Consider the following 21,381-nt stretch of genomic DNA (forward strand, 5'->3'; position numbering starts at 1 on the left):
CAATTGACTTGACGGTGGGCTCTGTACGACGCGAGTATTTTAGTAGCACAATATATAAAACATAACGTAATTCGACAAGCAGTTTGGTGGCAGAACAGATGTAATAGTTACTGCAGGGGATGTAGACAATATTGAATTTCCTTCCAGTCTTCTCCTGCAGCATCACAAAACAAATATCAAACACTTAGCAGTTTTATTTATAAACAATATCTTTTATTTGTCAACTAAGATACTGTATGTACAGTAGGCAATGTGGACAGAGAAAGCGTTATTAACTGTGCCGTCTCTGCCTACAGATTCAATTATGTGCTTGTAAATTAAGTAGAGGGCGATTAGCCCGCTGTCAGTGTCTCTCCAGTAAGACGGACTGCGAAAAGGTAAGCATCTTTAGCGCCCTCTCAGATTTTTTTTTTTTAAATCGTAATTTGACCACCGCCGTATAGACATCCATTACAAGATCACAGCAGAAACGGTAGGTTTTCAGATCTATGCGACTTTCGAGTGGAGTGAAAAGAATACACCTATTTAATGCGTTGTGCATGTCGGGTTGTGTACCTACGAAACACCATATTATAGAGGCGTCAATCTTCTGGCCAATGTTTGGAGGGTAACGCATACCAGTCCTATGTGAACGATATACCTAGATCATTGGATCAAACATATTTAATCAATGCTCGGATAAAAGTTTTTGCAGTGTTTTGTACCTGGTACATATTGTTGATAGTTCATGTCTCCTTCAGTGCATAAACCACATAATGGAGACACCTTCAACTCTGTTCAGGGTACAGGTTGAAAATTCACCACGATTCATGCGCAAATGAGTAATCGATATTATGAATCATCTACTTCTACTCGCATCGTTCGACATTCACATGGACTACTGCAACAGCTTCATGTAGATGATAATTAGCATATGGATTTGAAGTAATGCAATATTTGCTAAGGATTTTTAACAAAATGGAGATGTGTGACAGTGTGTCATCAAACCACGACTTCTATGTGCAAGAGAAAGACTATCAGGTAATGTTATCGCAAACAACAGTAAGACTGTTACATATTTCTTGGCTAATGATCATGGTGTTATCGTACTACAAGTTACAATTTCTAACTGTGGAGTGGACTTTTTGAATGGTCTTGTTGAAACCCGTCTAAATGTATTAAATGCCGCCAAGCAGTATCTTTAATTTTAAAGTTACACTCACTGTACTCTGCACCAAACAACCTCTTCCACCCTCCACCCCCCCCCTCTCTCTCTCTCTCTCTCTCTCTCTCTCTCTCTCTCTCTCTCTCTCTCTCTCTCTCTCTCTCTCTGTGTGTGTGTGTGTGTGTGTGTGTGTGTGTGTGTGTGTGTGCGTGTGTGCGCGCGCAGGTGGTGGTGTAAATTATAACAATGCAGACTCCAACAAAGGCGACACATATACGAATATTATACCGTACATAAGTGTCGCACTGAAGCTTCGGATAGGTTTGTATTTTTGATTGACTCCAGGTTATTAATCTTAACAATCATATCTAGATATTACCGATTTAGGACTGGTTCATATAAACAACGTTCTTCCATAGTTAAGAAAATTAACCAGCTTAAGCCATTCCCTATGGCAAACATTTTTTTTTGTCACTCCAGGACCTTGTTAATGTTGTATACCACGCATCGAAGTTCTGTTCCGAAACAGAAAATACGTAAATGAATCGATTTGTCGAGCTCAAACCATTCACCACTTTAGAACATGGCAGCTGACAGCTGTAGTGCAGACATTTAGCCGTGCTAGATGGGTCAACTATGGATCCTAGCCAGAACCAAATCGTCTCTTCGGCTGCAGCATATTACTTCCTCCCACCTAAGTCTCGCGACGTGACTGCGTTGGCTGGATTCGGGAAATTATAGCTAATATGTAGGTTTACTGACAATCACCCTTTGGTTAAAACTTCGGGCTGAGAGGCCGAGGTCGATCTATAAAACTACTATTTCCCGACATTTTGTTGCCCGCAATTGGCAAAGAAACATCAGGAAGTTTGATAGGTCGATCACGGCTTCTCAGTCCGGAAGTTTTAACTAATGAAGACCGGCCGTGAAAGCCTACACGTTATCACGTTATGAATCACACTTTGGGTTCATTGCCAAGCTCAGGCTAATTGACCACAGGAGAAAGATCTTCGAGAATTACCACCTTCTAACTCGTCAACTGCGAGCGAAAATAGATAACGGAGAGGTACGTCAAGGAAGTGATTTAAAACAAAAAAAGAAAAAAAGAAAAGAAAAAAAGAAAAGAAATACATAGGGTTGTCAGAAATGGTCTGAAAAGCTTGTAATGGTGTTGCAGAAGAGATAGTACTGCGACATAATTGTTAAGGACAAAGTTCGATGCGTTGCGCCGTTTACGGGCTGTTTAGGATTGAAGTCAGCCGATCACGTCGTCGCGAGCACAAATTCAAGTAGCCTGTCACATGTGGGGGTTATCAAACGTGTTCCTCGTTCGGTTCCTCATACCGAACAAACGTAGCTCTTGTTCACTTAGCTTAAATTTATCACCTTCGAAAAATCCACATTTTAACTTGTGATGAGCTTTTCAACAAGTAGTGACTCTCAGACCTACAGATGTCTGAATTACCGAATTTTAGCCCGTGCAAAGTGCTTGAATTTGCATGTGCAACGATGCGATTCGCTAACTTCTAAGCTAAGTAAGTCGGAAACGCCGCACAGCACCCAATTGTTTTCGTAATTATTTCATAGCACAACCTCCCCAGCAACAACCTTACAAGCCTTCCATATTGTTTTTGACCACCTGTGTTCGTACAACGTAACTCCTATCTTCAAGAGGGTGTGGGGGAATGAATAAGGTAGCAGAGAGAGAGAGAGAGAGAGAGAGAGAGAGAGAGAGAGAGAGAGAGAGGAGGGGGGGGGGAGGAGGGAGGCAGATCATTTCCATAGACCGTATGGAGCACGACCATCTGTGGTACAAACACAGCACAGCTGTTTCAAGATTATAAATAGCGGGCTAAGGTATTACTATTTTGTCAGAACCAATTCCGAAGACATAATAAAAATCATGCCAAATGCCGAAATCTCTGCTATTTTATAAAACTTTCTGATAAGTCATCAAGGAAGAGTTCAAGGATATAATGAGTGAGCAACAACGCCACGGACACATATTCAAATGGCCCTGAATAATTGTGTTTATTCCCACTGAAAAAAAAAAGGAAAAACTAACGGATTTCAAGCCGATAACGTTTCGCGTAGACTCGAAAAATCATACATCGTGCCACGACAGCAAGATTAAAACTTTTTCAGATGTCGCTGGGCTGGGACAGAAGTGTAGCATACCCAACAAAAACATCTCACCTGGAAATTGTTCCTTAAGACAGATGCGGCATTCACATTACAGCATTAGGCATAATTATTAGGCTCTCCTGAGGCCATCAGTCCCCCAGAACTTAGAACTACTTAAGCCAAACTAACCTAAGGACATCACAGACATCCATGCCCGAGGCAGGATTCGAACCTGCGACCACAGCGGTCCTGCGGCTCCAGACTGTAGCGCCTAGAACCGCTCGGCCACCCCGGCCGGCACAATTATTAGGGCTACTGACCACGGCTTTAGAGACAGTTTTCCATTAAGTTAACAATAGATACTTAAAGAGTGTATTACAACATTTCAAATTTCCACAAGCAACAACAGACTTTCTGCTGTCAAATCAGTACCGAATTGATCGCTACGAAGAAATATTAGGAACATTAGGAAGTTCTCTGATGGAAAACTACAGTCATTCTGAATATCATGCAAAGGATTGAATGCGTCAACACACTGGCTCTGTTCAAAACGTTGTACGTAGCACAAGTCATATCACAGACAGAAAATAATCTCGACGACCAATCCATCAGCTCATATGCATGTTTATAAGTGGTCTCACACAGAATGTGTCGCGACACACACACACACACACACACACACACACACACAAACGCGCGCGCACTCTTACATACTGCCACTGCTGATTTACAAGTATGTGGAATTGGATGAAGGTTAAATCGATGAGATTGCTATCAATGAGTGTTGACATGATAAGCCAAGAAAATAAAGCATGTGGACATTAACACATTTCCAGCATCCACGACAAGACCACTCGCATGGTTTATATACTCTTTCATACGAATAATCACGTAATGGAAATGATTACAACGGGATATTACGTAGGTTTACCAGGAGATTTTCTTTCCACTGCCATTCTAAAGAGACGTAAAATGGAAGGAGTATGGAAGGTCGGTTGTAGGAACGGTGCTGGTCGCGAACGAATAACTGAGCCACTGCTAACAAAGCTTAGACAATTTAGAATGTGATGGAGACAGACATCGATGCAATTCAGAGTTTTGCTGCTAGATTCACTGCCGGTAGTTTGGATCAGCACGTTCCATGAACTGAAATGAGAATCCTTGCAGGGAAGAGACTTTTCGTGTGACACTAGGAAGATAAAATAAAGAGAATCGGCTTATGCGTCGGGCTACAGAACTTTCTTACCGCCACCAGAGTACCAAAGGAACGGAAAGACTACGTGAGCGAAATCAGGGTTCATATAGATGCGTACAGACGATCACTTTTTTCCCTTCGTTCCGTTATGGAGTGGAACAGAGAGAGAGAGAGATTCGAAATAATAGTAAGAGCAGCAGTTCCATCATGGCGGCGACATCGAATTCAAGCGTCCGGTTGTAAATCAACTTTTGTCTACTGCCATTCGTGAGTTTTCTTTTTCAAATATGCTTTCTTTCAGCTGGAAGACAAATCCAGTATTAATAGTCCCTAATAGGCATACACATACTTATGTTCAGATAGCCGCTATACAGCTGATGGGATGACGCATATCTGTTACGTACTAAATTTCATGTGGTACTCAACTGACAGGGGTAGCTCGGTGTTGTGACGTTGTAATGTGGTAACGGTACAAGTTTGGGAAATTTTTTACAGTATTCTGTAGCTAGTGTGTACATACTGTACTTCTAGTAAACTACCATATTCGAATTCCTGCTGTTACACGCCCACAGTTATGTCATGGTGTTAAAAAGACTCATTTTAGGCGTCACCATAGTGACGTCACACATTTGTGGCATTGCGGAATTAACTCGGGATATGTGTTTACTTTTTAAATTATCGTACTGTGCTACTTTTGAAATTCAGTTATTGGGGTATTTTGGTAAGGAATATGCCATAACTCGGTCCAGATGTCTACTCCTTGGTAGTTACTCCTTACAGCAACAGTATGGAACATCAGTATTAGATACACACCGTCATTTTCTAGTTAGGCTACCTCTGCTGCTTCCTCTTACTATGGAGTCTGTAACAAAACTGACGAGGCTCTAATGATGAGAGGAGGCATTGTTGTTCTTGGCCCACGGGGAGCGGTATGTGGGTGGGAAGGGGTTTACCATCTTTTGTGGGTCAATGCCTTAGAGGCGCAGCGGCAAGTGTGTGTTTCCTGTAGTGACCTGCTACCTCGTACCACGGTCGGAGTCTGGTAGGAGGCTCGGGATGTGGCAGGGAGATGGTCTGTGTTTCTAGCGTGGTGGCGTCAGTCTATCGTCAACCAGTTCGGCACTTAAAACGTGCAGCGCTGAGTCGAAAGAGGCCTTGCTGTAGACACGCGAAGTGGCCGGTAGCAACACATTCTCCATTGCGGAAAGTCGCGGCGGTGGCTGGGCAGCAGCGGAGGCGGCGAGTGACGCTGCAGAGGTGGCGGAAGAGCGCTCTATAGTAAAGCGGGGCTCTGTGGATCGCAGTCCGGCAATGTCGATCGTCGTTCAGTCATGGATAACCTTTATGTACTATCATGATGTCACACACGCTAATAATGCAGAGAACATTTACTTTGTACTTAGCAAGTGCATATTTGCTGTTAAATAATGTATAGTGGAAACTTTTTGTTAATACATCATGATGCGGTAATTTATTCGTGTATTTTTACTTAGAGTAGTATGCTCCAGTAATGCTTATCTCTCTCTCTCTCTCTCTCTCTCTCTCTCTCTCTCTCTCTCTCTCTCTCTCTCTAGCTGCATAACAGTCGAAGTTATCTGCTTACAATATCCTGCGAATAACTGCTTTCTAAAGGCAACTTCGGCCCGAATCACGTTCAACCCTATGGGAGCGTTTTACATACATGGGAATTCCGTTTGTGTCTTCAACTTCTATAGATTCGCTGCTCATGGGGTCGACTGTTACAGACTTCGGCACTGGTGGAGTACAGGAATTTATAAATTGCTTTCACTGTCTCACATTTACGCTAAGATTATGTCAATAGCCTGTAAACATTTAATGTGAGCTCTATCGTAGAGACCCTGGCGACATAATCTGCCTGTTTCGATCACTAATGTACAATACATACAAAATCATGTGTTTGAAGTACACTTTTGTACTGAAGTTATTTTCAGCATTGCTTCTCCTAACATATCGTCTATAGACTCCTTCCTTCCAAATATATAGGCATTGAAACGATTAAGTAAAATGTTACACTACGTCATCTTCTCTCAATTAATTCCGTTACGCTGCATACATAATCCAACTTTTATCACGTACACTGCACTCAAGTACCGAGTACCGAGCCGCTGAAGATACTCCACTACAATTATTATGTCAAAGTCACTGTCAGGAATCAAGCGTAACTCAGGCGTTTTGATCTGCTAGCAGTCGGGTTATAGATATTGGCTAATAATAATGTTCTGCAACGAGGTTCCGACAGTGCTGATAAATCTGGAAGGCTGGTAGCAGGCTGCTATGGTCGCGTACACAGCAGTAAGACGAACGCCTGTTCATCATGGTCTAGTATAACTGCTAGCGTAACAGCTGCGCGCTGTACTGTCGGACAAGAAATAGTACGTACAGACTTATAATATCAGTAATATTAAAACTAATCGGGTTATTAATAATATTTACATTAACTATGGATGTACAGATATTTTTCTTACTGGCTGATCACACTTGTTGCTGCTGGAATTTTATGGTGATCCTTTCACTATGGTGCACATAACGTATATGACAGTGATTGTGCAAATGGATTTATATGAAGAGGTGGAAGGGGGGGGTGGGTGGGAGGGGGAGGGACTTGATTCCTCTTTGCTCACGTTGCCGTGACGTCATCCTAGATTGTTATCTTGGCGAATACTGTCATAGGGATTTGGTGACCATTTTCCCGTTTTCCTCCTTTTAACACTCACAATTGACCAAGATGCTTGACCTCGTTATAGTGACTCGTATTGGTACAGTGGGTGGGTAACCGTTTCCTTCCAATTTTAGGTCATACAACTACCTAAGAAGTGGCGACGGCGGCACTTCACACGCAATTGCCAAAGATGCGGGGAGTCTTACAACTGTTCCTTTAAATCTACTACGGGCACTGATACACTACTTATCTGTCTAATTTCCACACAGACTTACGGTGACTACCTACCCATTGTATAGATTACACAATCACTGAAGCCTTCCAGTGGGAGAATATGATGAAACGTAACAATTCTGCGTCACATCAGGAAATGATGTGGCGAACATGGATTTAACTGGGACTGTAAGTCAAGTGTCCACAACTGGCAGAAAGTGTGTAAGACGCTGGGAAGATCCTTGTAAATGGTCACCCCCTACAGTGTTTCTGCTCCTTCGTGGTCTAAATACTTTACTTGCCAGTTGTCTATTTAAAATGACTACTACATCATTTAGTCCCCCGTCATAGAATGACAAAAATTAGTAGAAAGTCGGCACATCGTTGTATATTTGAAGTCTATAAAGCAGTGCGTGCTGGAAGAACCTCAAGCCAGATCTTAACGTTCACAGAAATGTCCACCTCGACTACACCGACGCCTGTTGTCTTCACAGTTCCCTGGGTATCTGTGTGAAAAAGTTTATTGAATTACGAATTGCTTATGTGGTACACAAGGTAAGTTAACTAGCAGAGTTAAGGAAATAAAGTTGGTGGCCGTGAAATGTATCGACGGACGAAGGCTGTGTACGGTGAGTGCAGTCTGAGTCGTTCAAGTGTTGTGGGATGGCGCAAACGATTCCTTGAGAGGCGCGAGTCACTGGAAGACGATGCTCGTCCTGGACTGGTTCATCCACCGTACAATCCCGACCTTACACTGTGTGGTTTTTAAGTGTTTGAACCTATAAAACAAGCTATTCGTGGAAATCGATTCGCAACGGACGACGAAATGTGACTGGATCCAGGCCTGGATACGACAGCAGCCTACTAGCTTCAAGGATGGAATCGACCGACTAGTGTTGAAATGGGATAAATGTGCCAACAGTTTTGGCGACTACTTTGACAATTTTTGTAAACATTTTTGGAATACAGTGATCAATAGATTATTATATTTTGACTAAAGTTCAGTCTTGATCACATCAGTTGACCGTAGCAGCTGAGGAGAGCTCCGCCTACCATCCTAAGGGAGCCATGGGTCTGATGATGGTTATGTAAAAATAACCGAAACCGGTTACCTATGTCATTGAAACATAAATGGTGTGATCAAGACTGAACTTTAGTCAAAATATGACTTTTGAATGTGTGTTCGGTGTATAACTACATTTTTGGGTTAATAAAATCGTTGCTGTTACTTTAAACTAGTGACCTGGTTTCATTCGAATACCCCTTAAACATCTACATCGATACTCTCCAAATCACGTCTAAGTGCCTGGCAGGTGGTTCATCTAAACACCATCACAATAATTCTCTATTATCCCGATCTCGTACCGTGGCCGGAAAGAACTATCTTCCAGTGCGAGCTCTGGTTTCCCTTATTTTACTATAGCGATCATGTCACCCTACGTAGGTCGGCGCAAAAATATTTTTGAGCATTAGAATGAGAATGATTGCGATTGAAATTTCGTGAGAAGATTCCGCCGCAACACAAAACGCCTTTGTTTTAATCATATTCACCCCAAACCCGTACAATTTCAGTGACCCCCCGCCCCCCCCCCCCTACTTCGCTATAATAAAAAAAAAAACGTTCTGTCCTCCTTTGGACTTTCCCGATGTACTCCGTTAATCCTATCTGGTAAGGATCTCACACCGCGCAGCAGTATTCTAAAAAGGGGACGGACAAGCGTAGTGCAGGCAGTCTCCGTAGTAGATCTGTTACATTTTGTAAGTGTCCTGCCAATAAAACGCAGTCGTTGATTAGCGTTCCCCACAACATTTTCTGTGTGTTCCTTCCAATTTAAGTTGTGCGTAATCGTAATTCCAAGGTATTTAGTTAAATTTACGGCCTTTGGATTTGACTGAGTTGTCGTGTAACCGAGTTTGACGGATTTCTTTTAGCATTCAAGTGGTTGACGCCACGCTTTTCGTTATTCGGGGTCAATTGCCAATTTTCGAACCATACAGATATCTTTTTTAAATCTTTTTGCAATTCATTTTGATCTTCTAATGACTTAACCAGTCAATAGATGACAGCGTCATCTACAAACAACCTAAGACGGCGGCTTATATAGTTCAACAGCAAGGGGCCTAGAACACTACCTTGGGGAACGCCAGGAATCGCTTCTGTTTTACTCGATGACTTTCCGTCAGTTACTACGAACTGTGACCTCTCTGGCAGGGAATCACAAAACCAGTCACATAGATAAGACGATATTCCATAAGCACCCAATTTCACTACAAGCCGCTGGAGTGGTACAGTATCAAGAGCCTTATGGAAATGTAGAAATATGGAATCAATTAGAAATCCCTTGTCGATAGCACTCAACACTTCATGCGAGTCAAGAGCTAGTTGTGTTTCACAAGAACGATGTTTTCTAAATCCGTGTTGTCTTTGTGTCAATAGACCATTTTCTTCGAGGAAATATATAATGTTAGAACACAATGTAGGTTCCAAAATTCTGCTGCATATCGATGTTAATAATATGGGCCTGTAATGTGGTTGATTACTCCTACTACTCCTACCTTTCCTGAATATTGGTGTGACCTGTGCAACTTTCCAGTCTTTGGGTACGGATCTTTCGTCGAGCGAACGGTTGCATATGATTAAGTGTGGAGCTATTGTATCAGCATACCCCGAGAGAAACTTTAACTGGTATACAGTCTGGATCAAAGACTTACTTCTGTTAAGTCATTTAAGTAGCCAAGCTACTCCGACGATACCTACTAATTCACTCATGTTGGCAGCTGCTCTTGATTCCAATTCATTTCGGAAGGCTGTATTTAGTACCCTGCTGTGGCAGCACTGTCGTCGATAGTATATCCATTGCTATTGGGCAGACAAGGCACTGATTGTGTCTTGCCACTAGCATAATTTACATACGACCAGTATCTCTTTGGATTTCCTGCCAGATTTCGAGTCAGAGTTTCGTTGTGTAAACTACTGTAAGCATCTCGCATTGAAGTCCGTGCTAAATTTCGAGCTTCTGTGAAAGATCACCGATCTTAGAGATTTTGCATCCGTTTAAATTTGGCAGTCTTTTTCGTTATTTCTGCAACAGTGTTCTGACCCGTTTTGTGTATCAAGGAGGATCAGCTCCGTGGTTTGTTATGTTATTTGGTATAAATCAATTGCTGCCGATACTATTTCTCTGAATTCAAGCCACATCTGGTTTATACTTATTTGTCAGTTTGGAAGGAGTGGAGATTGTCTCTCAGGAAGGCACAAAGAATTTTTATATGCTTTTTTGAATAGGTATATTTTTCGTTTATTTTTGGATGATTTGGGGGCTACAATATACAATCTCGCTACGAAAACCCTGAGTTCATTAATCTCAGTATGCGTTTTGATGCTCTTTATTAGCTCAGGATTATTTGTTGCTAAGGTGTCAAGTGTGTTTTCAAAGCCGCTTACTATTCGTGTGGGCTCAAACTAACTGCTCGAAATAATTTTCAGAGAATGCGTTTAGCACAGTTTCGGATGATGGTTTATGCATGCTTCCGGAATTAAACATGTTTTCGCCAACACATTGAGGGTAAATTTAAGACACCAACTATAATCGTATGAGTCAGGTACGTGCTTGAAATCAAACTGAAGTTTTTTTTAACCTTTCAGCAATTGTATCATCTGAATTGGGAGGTCGATAAAAGGATCCAATTATTTTAGTCCGTTTCTTAAAATACATAGTTGCTGCTGACTGTATGAAAAATTTATTATTACGATTGCAATTTCGGCCTTTGGGCCATTTTCAAGTAACACTGCAAAAGTTATATTCTGTTAGAATATAAGACAATCTGACATGAGTCTTATATTCTGACAGAATGTAACTTTTGCAATGTTACTTGAAAATGGACCTAAGGCCCAAATTGCAATCGTAATAATAAATATTTCATACAGTCAACGGCGACTATGATGTCTTAAGAAATATTATATTACTGTGAATCCCAACCACGGTAAGTTATTTTATTCCGGTTGTCAAGAATGACCTCTGCCCATATTAACTCACAGGAACTATCTAATTTGGCGACAAGCTAAACTACTTCTAACAGCAACAAACACGCCCCCGCCATCTGTGTTTAGCGTATCCTTTCGGAGCACCGTTAGGTTCTTCGCAAAACTTTCGGCTCAACTTATCTCCGGCTTTAGCCTGTTCAGTGCCCATTACAATTTGAGCATCAGTGTTTTCTATTAACGATAGGAGCTCTGGTACTTTCCCAACACAGCTACGAAATCTTACAACTGTTATACCGATGTTTCTGTATCTACATTCTTCCTGTGTTCGGCCTGCACCCTTCGTGACTGAAGCCCTTTTTGTGTTTTCCCGAGACCCTCTAACCTAAAAAAACCGCCCAGTCCACGCCACACGGCCCCTGCTACCCGTGTAGCCGCCTCCTGAGGGTAGTGGATCCTGACCTATTCAGCCGAAACCCAACCCCCCTATGGCCAAGTCGAGACGTCTACAGCCTACATCGTCGCAAAACAGTCTGAGCCACTCCACTCGGCTCTGTACCAGAGATCCGCAATCGATGCTGTCGACTATGCTGCAAATGGTGAGCTCTGCTGTCATCTCGCTATCAAGACTGGCAGCCTTTACCACTTCTGTTAGCCGCTCGAAACCAGAGAGAATCTCTTCCGATCCAAAGTGACATACATTATTGGTACTGAAGTCAGCCACCACCTGCAGCTGGCTGCACCCTGTGCTTTTCATGGGATCCGGAAGGACCCGTTCCACGACTGGAGTGACTTCCCTCCCCTCCCCCCCCCCCCCTCCCCCGGTATGCACACGGAGTGCACATTGGTCTTCTTCCCCTTCTTGGCAGCCATGTTCATAAGGGGCCTCATAACGCGTCTAACATTGGAGCTCCCAACTACAACCTATCATAATAGGCGATTTGTACTGAGTTGTGTTCAGTCTTGCTAGTTTGTGCATAGTTTTGGAGGCTTTGTCGATTGTCAGTTTCATATGATCGTTGAAAGTGTTTTTCGTCAAGATGCAGACCTAGGTAACGAATGGGTAGCTTCCTCTTGTCCAATTTTAGAATGGGGTTCCTCTTTAGTGTTCCTCTGAGCAGCAAATTTACAGTTTTATTGGGCGCTATTTTTAGTTTTTTTTTCTTTTCACAGAATATTCATTTTCTGAAGCAGCAGTGTGCCTTTTGTCTCTTAGTACTACTCTCTTGTAGGCTGACACAACTACGAGCAGGTCTTCTGCGTAAGCCACCACACCTCTTACCCTGTCGTCGTTGTCCAGGGTGTTCAGCTAGGGCTCGATTGTGATGACCCAAAATATTGGTCTGCAGATGTGGACATACCTTTGTAACAACTTTGTGTGTACGAGGCCCCCACTCCACCACTCTGCCTCTGCAGTACTCTATGAGACTATTGTAAAGGGAGGTTGATAGCCCTATCTCCCTTAACATGGCGAAGAGAGATGACCACCACAGGTTGTCGAAAAGGCCTGCTATGTCTATTAGTATGGCGGCCACGTATTTTTCTCTGATACTATTTTGTTACTGTCTGTTTGGTTGACGGCGTTTTCTACTGATTTACCTTTCCTGAAGCCGAATTGATGGGGCGTTAGGTCGAGGAGGCGTCTGTGCTATTGGAAGCGGTCACACGAAGCTTTGCTGGACCTTGGCGAGAGTGTTGATGATGTTTGGTGTGTGGGGGGCGATCAACTGCGCGGTCATCAGCGCCAGTACAAAGTCACAATTTTTACAAAGTCAATTTTTTTTTCACAACCCAATCTTATCACTGTCACAAATGGTGAAGATGACGATGAAATGATGATGACAACATAAACACCCAGTCCCCACGGGAGTATGTAAGTGGCATATCGGTTGATACGTTTTGGCGTCTATTGCCTCTTTGTCTTGATTCCCTGATTATTACCACATTAGCAGTTTCCCAGAGGCTTGGAATTCTGCCTATTAGCAGTGCCTCATTGAACATGTTGGTAAGAAAGGTGTGATTTGTGTTACGATTTGTTTTAATGTTTCTAAATGTATTTTGTCTGATTGCCGTCGCGATTACTTCTTGTGAGAATGGTATGGTTTCACTGTCATTGACATGGTTGCCTCCTCTCTCAGAAGTGTGTGTCGCTCGTCTCGATCGTCAAAATCCAGAGCTGGTTCGAGGGCCCTGCCTAGAATGTTCCCAGTGTTCTCAATTGAGGAGAGACCCGCCTATCTCTCTGACCAAGGTGGTGTTCAGCAAACACGAAGGAACCCTCAAACTGGTCCCGCGGAGGTTCGAGTCCTCCCTCGGGCATGTGTGTGTGTGTGTGTGTGTGTGTGTGTGTGTGTGTGTGTGTGTGTGTGTGTGTGTCCTTAGGATAATTTAGGGTAAGTAGTGTGTAAGCTTAGGGACTGATGACCTTAGCAGTTAAGTCCCATAAGATTTCACACATATTTGAACATTTTTGAACCCTCAAACCAGTTCCGGGTTTTGACGATCTAACGCTCCAGTTCGGCAGAATTTCGCACGCTGTTCATCAGGAGAACGTCTAACGACTATGTATCAATGCGAAGCCGAATAACTACTTGCGTAAGTGTCAGATGGACCAACCCATTTCTGACTTGCTCAATTTGTTAAGCTCTTTCTTTTGAATGTATCATCCAATTTTTCTGAAATTTTAATTTTTTGGTTTTACATGTACATCGGATCTACGGATTTCCGCCCTATTCGCGTAATTCCTTCGTGTTGTATGTTTTTAGTCTTACGAGAGTATGTATTCCGAACCACTTCTTTGCAGTTTTCCCGAACTGTTTCACCGTTTTTTTTTTTTTTTTTTTTTTTTTTTTTTTTTTGTTCAGTAGAGAAAGGCATTCTTAGCGCACTTCCAATGATTTGCTAACAGTGCTGTGCTGCTGTTCTGCATAAAATCCGTGAAGAATGCCTGCCTCTCCTTTGAACATTCTGTATATATTCAACCATTATATTTGGCAATAACGCTGGACGTACACGATTCGAAGAGGAAGAAATCAAGGGGAATGGGTAGAGACATAGAAATTTAGGCGCTATAAATCATTAAGATAGACAGGCAAAAAGGCTTTAAAATAGCTAAAATAGGCAATAAAAGGCATCTGAGAAAATGACCCCAAAATCTGCAGTGGTGACTGGAGCAAATTAAACAATTATTGTAGCGTCAATTTCTACTGCAGCTGCACTGTCACCATATGGAACTAATTAATTCTGTTTATCTACAATAGTCTTCGATCTCTGCACTGGATCATTGGACAGTTTTCGCTGAGTTCGTGAAACACTGTCCAGTTTCTTAAAACTTGCGCATCACTTGTGGCAGGGAACCAAACTCGGCCGCGAAGATACCGTGCTTCATTCTCCATTGCGATGACCACTTTGGTTATTCGCGGAAAATTTCAAGCTTAGTAACTGTCTGAATCTATGGCGGGGCTTTCGCAAAGATCATCTCAGCACTGAAAACTAATTTGTCGACATCCTGAAACAAGCTCATCTCTCTTGACAGTCATGTAAGACCACGTGATGTGCACTTCACATGAAGCATGTTTCGAAATCGCAATTTTAAATTGTCTGAGCCTTTGTTACGTATGGTGCAGCGTCCGAGACGAAAAATACACTGTCTAATAAATTTCTACAGGCTGCAGTAACTATAATGAACCGGTGAATAACCGTCTTATTACTGCATTGTTAACTTTTTCGAGACGCTGTTGTAAGCAGAATGCTTTTGTTATTTCACCTTCTGAAGGATCTAATGGTCCAACAGTGTCATTGGCAACAGAACAGCCCATAGGATCAACTGACTAAACAATTGAAATCTGAGTGTATTTTTACTTCACGTTTAATTAGTTTTCTTACTTCACCGTAAGATTCACTTTGGTAACATTTTCGCGTTCTTTACTCACTGGGCCATTAGTTCACGTACTTTTCGTAAATCTCTCTTAATATAGGATGCTGTAATTTCCACAAAGGGGTCCGGCCATCAATCAAAAGCTGCACATAAATTTGAAAAGAAATTTCCATTTTCGGCTATGCTGCAATTGAAACAAAGAAATTTTGCTAGTAGCCTAGCGCAGTGATTTTTTGTTTCGTTTTTCCGATATGGTGAGAAATGAAATTTTTATTTCCTTAGTTCACTGACTGCTCGCATACCTTGCACAGAATTATTCTACTGTCAGTAGAATGCGTCGTAACTGAAATTATTAGTGTAACTTTGCATTTAATGCGTAAAGACACACGGTATTTCGGCTTGTTAGTTGCTACCTTTACCAATAAAGTCACAATGAAAATTGAAAGGAAGAACAAATCAGACTAATGAAACCAGGTTTTATGATGCCACATTTATTATTGCTTTTCAAGGTTAGGATGCCAAGTAAACATGCACGATAATTAAAACCCTTACCTACTGTTATCTTTCTTTTTTACGAGACCGTTCTTAAGAAAAATCAAAAAGGCTAAACGGCATTAATTTCGGCAGTTGGGTGTTTATATAAAAAAGACAGAAAAAATGCCGTGTTTTAATCACAAAGAACTAAACCGTACAAACTGCCCGTTGAAACTGTAGCTAGATTTAACATTTAAAAAGGGATTCTGCGAGGTTCCACTCTTCGATAATGAGTTTAAGTAACTGTAAATTCTTTATACACTTGCAACTGATGTGATGTTTATTGTTACAAATAAATAGATCGCTTATTTCAATTACAATTAAAATCTGAATTAATCTTTTTTATAACACTACAGTAATTTAAACAATGAATTTATAATATCAATCACAGCTAGAACAATCTAAATATTTAAACCAAAAATACGTCACATAGCTTCAGGCGGATGATCCCTACGAGAGGAATTATAAACTGTTATTCATGAAGATTCCACTGCCCCAGCTCACAGTTTGCACTCAGCTGTGTAAAGAAAGTAATTGCGACACCTGCTGGTTACACGACTACAGTGAGACTACTGTTTTATTTTCCTGGCCCATGTTACGTTATTTAGTTTGCTTGAAGTCTTTCAGACAAAATCTTTTCTTTCAATGTGCGATGACTGCCTTATGAAATTTTTGCCTAATCTAACATCGGTGTGCCCCATACCCTCAGAGTAGCGCAGTGCTTGCATCCTCTTCACTCAACTACTCAGGAGCTGAATGTGTGTATGGAGAACGGCACCGAACTTCCGACCACACGAGTGTCGCCTTTTGTTTCTGCTCTTCCGAACACTTGAATCGGGTATTATTGAAAGAGTCAGGTAAGATCACGTTTTAAATCTTGTGATATTCCTGGCTGCGACCACCAGTATTTTATTTTGCTAGAAGCTCGCATTGATGCAGCTTGATGAACGCTGAGTTACGGAACAAATGTGGAGTGAGGTACAAGCGACAGGTGGTACAGTAGGGACCAGTACCGTGGGAGAGTCCGCCAGTTGTACTGAACTTGCTTCTGATTGGTCAGCACATTCGGGTGTTAGGCGCCAAAACACCTAACTTCTCATTAATTATTTATATACTTTTCCTTGTCTTTAAACCAGTTTTTAGTTTGACAATCTCTCACAGTTACCATGCGAGTATACCGTGTTTGTTTATTAAATTTCACTAGTTTTGAGGAACAGGAGAGTAGTGATATTGCAACCGAAGTGCTTCGGACATCTTCGAGTCGCTTTGGCGCGCCTGGGAGACGGAGTACTTCGGCTGCGCTAGTCAGACTGTTTCGGGCGTCCTAGAGGGATGGACGCGTAACTATGTTAAGGTCATTCTTCAGAGCCGGACATGTTGTACTCTCTGTCGGAAGTTGGATAGAAAAGTTACCGTACGATTACGAAAGCTATGTCGAGTGTCGTAAAAGACAGTGTAAAATGGGCGATTATTTAAATAATAAGAAAACATGATATATTTATCAGATGTGTAACCTACCATCATTGTCAGTCCTACAGATCTTGCCCTCTGTAGATACAGATACTAACCTGGGCAAGCGGCATTCCATAAGAAGCACAATCACAGTTTCAAGTTGACAGCATAGCCGCCTCCGCCGAAGAAGATCCCACGACCGACCAGCTGTCTTCTGCACTGGGGACACAAGCTGAGAAGACGACAGGTTGGTGGAAAGAACGGTTAGGGACTCCTCAGGTCTCTCCTCCCTCCCCCCTCCCCCCCCCTCCAGGTCTCCCCCAGGTCTGTTCCTCGTGATATTAGTGATACGTTAAGCGCCTAACGTTACGGTTGAGAACTGATAATCAACCAATAATATTAATTCTGTATCCCTCAACAGTACCGGTAAAAGCGAGCCCTACGGTTTAATAGGGAATCCGATCCAGATGTAAAGGTACCTACTCTGTCACATGAGGCCATATGAGCATCTGCTTTATAAAAATCGACACAAGCCACCGCAGCCTCCGCTATATAGGCTGCACCAGGCTTGATTAGGCACAAGACATTTATATGCAATGGTGTTCAAAACTTACGGACGAAAGTAACTTCCGCCTAATGTGTCTCTACCAAGTAACAGTCCTATGAAACTTGGGCCATACATAGGAAGAACTGCTGTAGTAGAGGAGGTAACTTAAAGGAATACTCTGATGTCGCCGAGCGGTTCTAAGCGCTTCAGTCTGGAACCGCGCGACCCCTACGGTCGCAGGTTCGAATCCTGCCTCGGGCATGATTAGATTAGTTTTTCGTTCCATAGATCCGTGTTGCTCGGGGCTGTGAAACATGTCAACTTTCTTAAAAAAAATTTTAAGCTGAAATAAAAATACTAATAGTATGAATACATACAATACATGATTTGTTCCTATTAAAAAATTCGTTAATAGAGTAGTAGTTGGCCACTAGTAAGTCTTTCAGGCTCCTTTTGAACTGATCTTTATTTGAAACTAAATTTTTAGTGTTTGCTGGAAAATTATTGAAGATCAGTGTTCCTGAACAGTGGACCGCTTTTTGAACTAAAGTAAGTGCTTTTAAGTCCTTGTGCAGATCATTTTTGTTCCTGGTATTGTATGTATGAACTGAGCTGTTTGTTGGAAAAAAGAGATTATTTTGGACAAATTTCATTAAGGAATATATATCCTGAGAGGCAGTAGTTAGTATACCCAGTTCTTTGAAGAGGTTTCTACAGGACGTCCGTGAATTTACTCCACAAATAATACGTATTACACGCTTTTGGACTCTGAAAACTTTTGACTTGAAGAGTTACCCCAAAATATTATACCATATGACATTATGGAATGAAAGTAGGAAAAGTATGCAAGCTTTTTCTTTTTATGTCGCCTATGTCTGCTAACACTCGAATTGCAAATACAGATTTGTTAAGGCGTTTCTGCAGTTCTGTGGTGTGCTCCTCCCAACTGAATTTATTATCAAGTTGTAATCCCAGGAATTTAAGACTGTCAATCTCTTCTATCTGCTCTTCTTCATACTTTATGCATATGCTGGCTGGAAACCTCTTACAGGTTCTGAATTGCATGTAGTGAGTAAGTTTTAAACCATTTATTAATAACCATGAAAATATCATTATCAGATCTCTCTAGAACTACACTCGACATACTATTTATTGCAATACTTGTGTCATTGGCAAACAAAACGAACTTTGCTTCTGGCAGTTTAACTTATGAGAGATCATTAATGTACACAAGAAAAAGCAATGGCCTTAAGATGGATCCTTGTGGGACATCACATGTAATTTCTTCCCGTTCTGATGATGACTGATGACTTAATTCACTAGTCCCTTGCACTGACACCCTTTTTTTCCTGTTAGTGAGGTATAACTTGAACCATTTTGCAGCACTACCTGTGACACCATAGAACTCTAATTTATTTAAAAGGATGTTGTGGTTCACACAATGAAATGCCTTTGACAAATTACAGAAAATACCTGCTGTTTGTAATTTGTTATTTAATGAATTAAGTACATTTTCACTGTAGGTGTAAATAGCCTTCTCGATATCAGAACCCTTCAGAAATTCAAACTGTGTTCTTGATATGTTATTTGTGATCAGATGGTTGAGAAGCTGCCTGTACATTACGTTTTCTAAAATTTTTGAGAATACTGGAATGGATGTGTGTGATGTCTTTAGGTTAGTTAGGTTTACGTAGTTCTAAGTTCTACGCGACTGATGACCTCAGATGTTAAGTCCCATAGTGCTCAGAGCCATTTGAACCATTGAACTCTGTGTGATGAACAGAAATAACAGTAATTAGAGGACAGTAGTTACACTTAAGTCACTGGGGTTTATGATGGTCCCCTGGACTTCACAGAAAAGCGGGACATAGCTCTGAAAAGGATGTGCGATGACTACGGACGGCAATACATGTTCTACAATGTGGTCCATGCTGGTCACAAGGTTGGTAAAAGTACTTGTGGTAGGGCGTTCCTGTCCACCAGTGCTTTTGACAACTGCTGGATCGTCATCGGTACATGTGTACATACTGAAGTACGTCTCCCTAATGCATTCTACACGTGCTCGATGGGATTTTAAGTCGAGGGAACAGATAGACCTGTCCATCCTCAGAATATTCTCTCGTTCCAAGAACTGAGCGGCTAGTGTGTCAGCGGCGTATGCTTCTAACGGTCCCGTTATATTCGCAGTACATTCACATTCTTCTTCCCCAGAAAAGAGTTAAAATGAGGTACTGAAATGAAGCATTGAACACGTTTTCTGAATTTCGAGACAAGGATAGTGAGTGAGCGGAAAATACCTTTATCAATTGTTTTCGGAAAATCTTATGTGGAAGAAAGTCCGAGTTGCAAGACATGCCGCATTCCAGGGAAGGTAGCACCTGGACGTGAAACTTGTAAGCAGTGGAGGCGAGAAAACACTTATCCAGATGACACAGGGCTTGCAGACGCTATTTCTGTGCCAAATGAAGAGATGATTGAAGTTTTGTGCACTCGTCGTCGTGTCTTCGCTATTGACTGAATGACTGTATTGTGCACCAGGCCAGTGTAAGTGCTCATGATAGTGAAGTTAACGGTAAATCTCCAATTGAAGAATGTTAGATATCTTTTGTAACAGAGCAGCACCAGTAAATGCATTTTCAAGATACATACCGATAGAAAAAAATTGCAACATTAAAAAGCAATGTAGAGTTGAAATGTTTGAAATACATTTGTCTGGGTAACATGGTAACATATTTAAGTGATTAACGTTGCAAGATCACATGTTAATGTATGCGCCATTGCAAATGTTAGCTACTGGTAAATTAGTAACAGGTGTAACCGCCACAATGTTGAATGCAAGCATGCAAACGTTGATGCATTGTGTTGTACAGGTTCCGGATACCCGTCTGTTGGATGGAATTCCATTTAAGTGTTGCACTTGTGTTGTGTACATAGTTCCGCGTAGTCAGCGCATACACAACTTTCCCAATAGAGCGCGCCCCGCTAAGCACAACAGCGCAGGCCCAGCGCTCGTCCGTCTCCGCACTACGAGATGGCGCTGTCAGAGACGGACCAAATTCTGCTTCCGCCGATCCGCGTATTAATATGTAACGCAGCCAATGAGATTGCTGCTAACGTAGAACCTTTTCTCCTCGCGGATCACACTCGCGCAGTGATACCTGAACGCGCGCGATATTATAACGAGTGAACAGACCTCCGATTAGTCAGTCTGCATCGGTCTGCATTAGTCTGTGCCTAATAAGATTATCATATTCCTGTACAAAGCAGTAGGTACAGATACAATACCGGGAGAAATACTAAAATGCTTGAACCACAATGGAATAAGAGAAATATTGAGGTTATGTAATAAAATATATGACGGTGGTGAATGGCCTGAGGACTTTTTGACAACAGTAATGATCCCATTACCGAAAAAACAAGGAACCAAGAAATGCAGCGAGCACAGGACAATCAGCCTCATTTCACATGCAGCCAAAGTGATGTTAAGAATAATTAATAAAAGACTTGAAAAAGTAATAGAGGAGAATCTCGCCGAGGAGCAGTTTGGCTTTAGACGGAATACGGGCACCAGAGATGCAATAGGGCTCCTACGAATCTTGGGAGAAAGGTTTATTGAAAAAGGAAGAGACCTAT

General features: G+C 41.9%; 1 protein-coding gene across 1 annotated transcript in view; it reads right to left on the reverse strand.

Annotated features, from left to right (window-relative positions):
- Positions 1 to 7,755: 7,755 nt before the first annotated feature.
- Positions 7,756 to 21,381, reverse strand: part of LOC124613454 (juvenile hormone acid O-methyltransferase-like) — a 92,525-nt gene continuing 78,899 nt past the window's right edge. The window contains exon 5 of the mRNA XM_047142158.1: positions 7,756 to 7,862. Within this exon, the coding sequence (XP_046998114.1) occupies positions 7,756 to 7,862 (107 nt within the window). The remainder of the gene's footprint in view (positions 7,863 to 21,381) is intronic.

This window comes from Schistocerca americana, chromosome 4 (genome assembly GCF_021461395.2).
Source record: "Schistocerca americana isolate TAMUIC-IGC-003095 chromosome 4, iqSchAmer2.1, whole genome shotgun sequence".
Lineage (NCBI taxonomy): Eukaryota > Metazoa > Arthropoda > Insecta > Orthoptera > Acrididae > Schistocerca > Schistocerca americana.